General features: G+C 32.8%; 1 protein-coding gene across 1 annotated transcript; it reads right to left on the reverse strand.

Annotated features, from left to right (window-relative positions):
- Positions 1–3,756: 3,756 nt before the first annotated feature.
- LOC130999222 (germin-like protein subfamily T member 2) lies at positions 3,757–4,632 on the reverse strand. Its single transcript, XM_057924727.1, has one exon. The coding sequence runs from the start codon at positions 4,556–4,558 to the stop codon at positions 3,902–3,904; it is 657 nt and encodes a 218-aa protein (XP_057780710.1). The 5' UTR covers positions 4,559–4,632; the 3' UTR covers positions 3,757–3,901.
- Between the last annotated feature and the right edge of the window lie 2,635 nt (positions 4,633–7,267).

Consider the following 7,267-nt stretch of genomic DNA (forward strand, 5'->3'; position numbering starts at 1 on the left):
TCATCTCATTTTTTTTTCTAAATTTTTTGAATAATCAGATGCAAATATGTTTAAGTGTAAATTTCATGTTTGGCGGAAGATCATACAATCATGTAAGTGTAAATTTCTGTTGTATTCAGGGGCGGACGCAGAAAAAATGTCCTAACTAGGTTGAATTTGAGATTTCGAAGAGACAATTTTATTAAAATTTTGGTCCCGAGATAGGGGCAATTGTGTAATAATTCACACAATTTGATGATTTTAAAAGAATCTCCTCTTGGATTCGCCACTGCCGGCTATTTATATTTCAGTCTCGTGTTTTATTTGATAATAACTACTAACAATTAATTTTAAAGAAAATTTGATTAGGTAATTCAGTTATCAATAATAGTTTCCTATTTCCCTGTATAGGATTAGTACTCAAACCTTTGACCTATCCATAATCTATAATCTATAATATATCAAAAATACAATTTTCAATTTGAAATTAATTTCAGAATTGAATGGAAATTTTGTAATTATAATAAAATTGAAGGTTCATCTAAATACTTTTCCTTTTATTTTCTTCTTCTTTAACTTCTTCTTTTTATTTTATTTATTTTTCTTTCTAAAATTGTGAAATTTGATTAATTAAAATATTTAATATGCATATCAAATTAAAGGTCACGATAAGAGCTTTAAGTTGATATATTTTATCCAAATATTTGATTTAAAATGTAAAATTTATATTTATTTAAAGATTAAATTTTAAAAATTCTCTCTCCTCTCTCATCTTTTTTGAATAAATGTATTTTTCAATTCTTTTTCATTCTTTTTTTTTTTGGGTTAATTGCATGAAAATACACGAACTTTAGTCGCAATTTCATTTTGCACAGGACTTTTGAAACTTACATTTTAAATCATGAACTTTACATTCGTTCCAAATTTTCCTTAAAATTGAGCTCCAGTCACCGGAGAGCTGATGTGGCGCCTATGTGGCAGCCAGGCATGTGCCATTTAAACAGCCGGAAGTTTGCAGACATGGAAACGACGTCGTTTTGTAAAACGACGCCATTTAAACGGCCGGAAGTTTTTCTCTTCTCAAACCTCAAACGGCGGCCTCGTCGACGTCGGAACTGCAGCTTTTGAAAAAGGGAGAGATAGGCAGCGGCTTCGGCTTTGCATCTAGAAAGAGAGGAAAGACGCCGAAATGGAGCTAGGGGTTTAGCTTCCTAAAATTTGAGGAGACATTTTAGAAGTGAGAAAGAAACGGAGGGATTTCAAAGAGGGAGAGAAACACGAATTGGAGAAAGAGTGGAGCGGAATCCACTCGCTGGTTCTACAACGGCGGCGGCGAATTCCAGATTAAGGAGGAGAAGGGGAAAGCCTACACTGTCGGAGAAGACCCGTTGCCTATTCCTTCTAATTTCCGGCAAGGTTTCACGCAGCCAATCCCCCATTTTCTCCACTAATTTTCGGAATCAAAATCGGCGATACATCTCTTCGAAATTAAACTCACACGCCCACACTAATACGACGCACAGTTCACGCCGTCGATTTCCCTTTTCTCCTCCTTTGACAGCGGACGGCGGAGAGCGCTGCCGCTAATGGTTTTCGATTTGGGGATTGAGAAACGCGGTATTAAAACGACGTCGTTTGAATTAATGACGTGTCACATACGCATGGCATGTTTGAAGACACGTCATCTTTCCGGCTACCGGAGCTCAATTTTAAGGAAAATTTGGAACAAATGCAAAGTTCATGATTAAAAATATAAGTTTCAAAAGTCATGTGCAAAATGAAATTGCGACTAAAGTTCGTGTATTTTCATGCAATTAACCCTTTTTTTTATCTTATTTGTTTTAGCTTTTCATAATATCAAATTTTATTATTGTGATTCTTCTTTATTTTATTTTTTAATTTTTTTAGTATTAAGCTCAAATATGGAGTATTTAGTTAAAATTAATTTTTTTATTATATTTATAAATATGATAATTGAGGAGTTATCAATTTATATAAATATAAAAATGTTTCACGTGCGTTGTAGAGGGTACAAATGTTAGTTGATTAATTAAAAGAGAAGCATCTAATCAATTGAGTCGTGCTTTATCGTTGAAATTGAGTTTTTCTCTGCCCTTAAGAATTAGCATATATGGCAGCAATAAATGATACTGCAAGTTTAATTAAGCTGATGATAATTAATTACAAAGATTGGCTGAAAAATGTCCTAGAACATAGATCGATCTCAACAACCAGATTTTAGGCATGCTGTTTCTTTCAAACTTGGCTGAGAAGGTTAAACTGAATAAGATTAGGTCGTGTAAGAAATTAAAGTTAAACCAGATAAGGGAAAAGACCTCAAGTTTTCAAAATCAAGCTTAATTCTATGACAAGATATATTGGTTTCTGATCGAAATCGGTATTAAAATTACTCAATTAGTATTGTATTTTTTTTTTCTTCTTTTATTATTTCGCAGGATTCCTATGTGATGAGATGGCATAAATATGACTGCGTGACAAAATAAAAACGACGTCATATTGTTGAATTGGACGGAAACAACCTTAGTTCTGCAACATACAATTAAAAGCCCTAATTTTTATATCCATTTTTTTGTCTGCTTCCCCTCCCTAATTAATTATGTATAATCAAAATTACAGCAGCAAAATATTATTAAATTCCTTCGATTCTTCTGGTGGGAATTTCAATTTAATAATTACAGCAGCAAAATTACCACTTCTGCAGCACTAATTATGTATATATGGCCGAAGAATGAACGAGATAATAAAATGAGAAAAAATTAATAACTGAATAATTTTAATCCTAATTTTAAAATTAATGTGCAAAATAAGAAAAAAAATTGTTCTCAATAAGTTGGCGAGTCAATTGTGACATTATCTTCTTTTCATTATAGTATTACCTTAATCTGCTTGAATAATAATATTATACCTACAAAGATGTCAACTTTTGAAAAACCTGATGTCAAGATCCATGCGAGTTTATAACTAATTAAATCACTATCCCAATTAATAAATTACAAATTAAGTTGCAATTTCTAGATAGATTAGGTGGAGTTCAGTTAACAAGACCCAGCCTAATATATAGTCCAATAACAATTAACATTAATTAATTAAGTAGATCATTTTCCATGCATTAGGTTTAGTAAACCAATCAAAACATCAGGCAACATTATTCACCTTGAATTAATTAAACCAACATGTCATGTTTCTCATATATGATGTTGCTTATTTTTGCTGTATTCGATCTTCCCACAAAGAGTCCAACAAAAAACTATATGAAATAACAAAAACAATTGGTAAATAATAAATATGACTTTAAAATCCACCGGTATTTCGGTCGTTAGGGAAAGAAAGAAAGAAAAAACGGTTTTGGTCATTATTCGATTAGAGCTGCTATTCTAACGATCAAAATTTTCGGTCGTTAATCGCGATCATTATAGGTGTATTTTCTAGTAGTATTATATCTTAAATTATCAAAATTTTTATTTTTTTCTGTTTTAAATCATAAACTATCGATATTGTATCAATTGATGTGCAAGGCCCGGCCCGCTGCATGCCACATAATTAAGCTACATGACATACCACGACGTCATTTTGTGCCTTACTAAATGAAATTTTCATTATGGATTATAAAAATTGTAATGCACAAATTAAAACAACGTCATTTTGTGCCATGTAGGTTAAAAAGGCATAATTCTTAAATACAACGTGGGATCCGGCGAATCACGTCAACTTTTCGAAGCTGAAAATGAATACAATTGACAAAAAATCGATAGTTCATGATTTAAAAAATCATTTTCTATAATTCAGAATATAATTGATACATCAAAACTAATTTGAAATTCAGAGTGATATATACCCAAAACCAACCACAAATCATCACTCAAAAGGTGAAAAAAAAACACCAAAAAAATGAATAAAGTTTTCAATCAAATTTGGACTTGATTTGATCAACAACAGATTGATCAACTTGGAAAGTCTTTGTGAGAACATCATTAGGCACCGAAGGCCTTGCCCCAAACAGAGTGGGGGAGACAACAACAGCACCAGGCAAATGGCTGTTGAAAGCAGTGTAAATCAAGGCCTTCTCCTCTCCAACATTCATCTGAAAATGCACCAGCCCCCTCGGGATCACGAACATCTCCCCCGCCGTCAAGTTCTTCGCGTAGAGCACGTTGGAGGTGGAGATCAGCCCCACCAGCAGCCTCCCCTGCACCACCACCCCGGCCTCCGTGGCCCGGGGGTGCGAGTGGGGTGGGTTGATCCCCCCGGGGGCTATGTCGACTCTGTTCATCGAGATCCCCAGCGTGTTCAGGGCCGGGAACGCGAGAACGTTGCCCAATACCACGCTGCTGCCGAAGGGGCTGCTGCCCGTGTCGCCCCCCCGGGCTAGGCCGTTGAAGAAGAAGTCGTTTGACGTCACGTTCGGGGATGGTTTGCAGGGGAAGCCGTTGACGGTGGTCGGGGCTTGGAGATCCGCGATGCAGAAGTCCTGCAGCGGATCGGGGTCCGCGGCGAGGGAAGGTGGTGGTGTGGAGAGGAAGATGAGCGTGGAGAAGAGTAGGATTAGGGTTGAGACCATGGTTGATCTTTTGAATATTGGTGGAGGGGTTTGGTTGATTTATATATAGGCCATGTTTCATGAAAGTCAATAGGAGAAAATATCATGCTTTCGTGAATACACGAACTTTCACATATTTTTGGTTTCGTATATGAACTTAAATTTCTGCTTTTAAATACACCAATTTTCCATTTTTTTTAAATGATGAGTACATTTTCGGCAAATAAATATTGAGGTGGAAGTCGGAACTGACATGAAGTTTTACTGAATGACGTAGTTGGACAATAAGAACACAAAAATGTACTATTAACAAATCAACAAGAAGTACTTCTATGGCTGCATGAAGTACTTCTTGTTGATTTGTTAATACATTTTTGGGCGTCATATATCGAAAGTTTCGACTTCCACATGAACATTCATTTGTTGGAAACATTCACTTGTTAAATAAATAAATAAATGAAAATTCATGTATTTAGAAACAAGATTTAAAATTCATGTGTAAAACTAAAAATATATGAAAATAATTGTGTATGTTGTCACTATTGCCCCAAATATAATTTTATATAAATTGTATGGTAGTAGTAGGTGGTTGAATATTGATCATGGATTGGAAATTTTGCTAAATGGCAATGATCTAATCATGTCATGGTTGTGAAAGAATCAGTCAATTGGACTTTTCTGGTTTGCCTCTTCATCCGCAAGTAAGTAGCTAAGCAAGAAGAAGTATAGCATGTTAGGTTTTTTAATTACATGGATTTGATATATTTTAAGACGAGATGGATTAGGTTTTGTTGACACGAGTCATGAAGAGGTTAGTTAAAGAAAAAGTCGTCATAGAGAAATGCTTCACTCTCATACATATGCACAAACACACATTTATGATTTTTCACAAAAATTATAAATCCTACCATATACTCGAACATTCATTTTTTCTTTTTTTTTTTTTTCTAATTTTGCACACGACAAATATTTCCTGCGAATAAAGACTGAGGTGGAAGTCAGAACTGTTTTCGTCTGCTAACATTATTGAACACTGGTAAAAAAGATTCCTAATGGAACGGCGACCATCCGTTGCCGTCGATAGCGAAGCAGATGTACTCCGGCTCATTGTCCAACTATTAATTTCATTCTTTTTAAAAAGTTATTATAAAAATAAAGTTTTGTTACATAATGAATTTTAATTAATTATTTATCACTAAAAATTGATTTTTTTTAATTATATACCCTAATATCAATTAATTAATTATAACAATAATAATAATAAATTATTAATTAAAAAATGACCGACTAAATACGAATCATAATTAAATGAGTGAACCCTAATAAATAATTTTCGATTATACTAAAACATCTATACCATATTAAAAAGTCAAGACTTCAATTTGAAATTATTTTCAAATTGATTTCAAAATTGAGTGGTAATTTTGTAGTTAAAGTAAAATTAAAGGTTTATTTTGTAATATATATATATATATATATATATATAGATGGTTAGGTTCTAGTGAGATTGCTATTTTTCGTGAGATGTGAGACTAATGAATAAGGCAGTACATACTGTTGAATAACAATATATATTAAAAAAATTAGTAGTAAATTTTTTTGCTCCCTCCAAGATTCGAACCAATATAAAAAAAATTCTCTCTCCGATCCATGTAAATATCAGTCATATGATACATTAAATCGACACCAACAAATCAATCTAAAATCTCACCATATATGAAAGATTATATATTCTTTATCATTCTTATTTTTTTGGTTATATTTCTTTCTAAAGTTGTGATATATTTTACGTAAATATCACGGTAAGAGCTTTAATTTGATACTATTTTTTATAAATATTTAATTTAAAAAATAAAATTATATTTATTTAAAGATTACTAAACTGGTTCACTGAAATTACTAATCGGTAACCAAATCGATTTTCAGTTCGGTTTAATTTAAAATATAAAAATTATATTTATTTAAAGATTACTAAATCGGTTCACTGAAATTACTAACCGATAACTGAATAGATTTTCAATTCGGTTAACCGATTAATCAGACCGGTTAATCGGTTAACCGAAACCGGACCGATTAATTCGGTTAACTGAAAAAGTGGAATTCGAACATTTGCCTTTTGAAAGAAAGGGTGAGGTCTTATCCACTCCACCAACTTATCATTTATGTTTACAGAGAACAAAAATGATTTGAACTTGTAATTTTATACTCCCTCCGTCCACAAAAAATAGTTAATTTTTGCCATTTTGGGATGTCCACAAAAATTAGTCAATTTTCATTTTTAGAAACTCTCTATCACATCGTGGGCCACATTCTCCACTCACAATACAATTAATTATCATTATAAACACTATTTTTAAGTAGGCTCCTTTCTCCACTCACAATACAATAATATATTATTTTATTAAAACTCATGCCGTCCACCTTTAGGACTATTTTTAATGGACGGAGGGAGTATATATATAAAAAATAACTTTAATAAATGCATTCCCAACCTATAACAACAATTAAAATAAACAAAGCTAACACACACGACACAACCAAAAACAACAACAATAAATCGATAACTTTCAATCCAAAGAAAAGTCTCACGAAATTAGTCTAAATTCCACCAACAAACATATATAACATAAAACATGAAGTAACACAAGTCTAAAGTCCAACACCAACAACAATTAAACAAATAGATTCATGGTAAGGCGCTTTGACTTGTCTGATTAGGAAAACCTCCAC

Source organism: Salvia miltiorrhiza, chromosome 8 (genome assembly GCF_028751815.1).
Source record: "Salvia miltiorrhiza cultivar Shanhuang (shh) chromosome 8, IMPLAD_Smil_shh, whole genome shotgun sequence".
Classification (NCBI taxonomy): domain Eukaryota; kingdom Viridiplantae; phylum Streptophyta; class Magnoliopsida; order Lamiales; family Lamiaceae; genus Salvia; species Salvia miltiorrhiza.

Coding starts and splice junctions, on each gene's coding strand:
- LOC130999222 (XM_057924727.1), bottom strand. CDS start 4,558: ATGGTCTCAACCCTAATCCTACTCTTCTCCACGCTCATCTTCCTCTCC.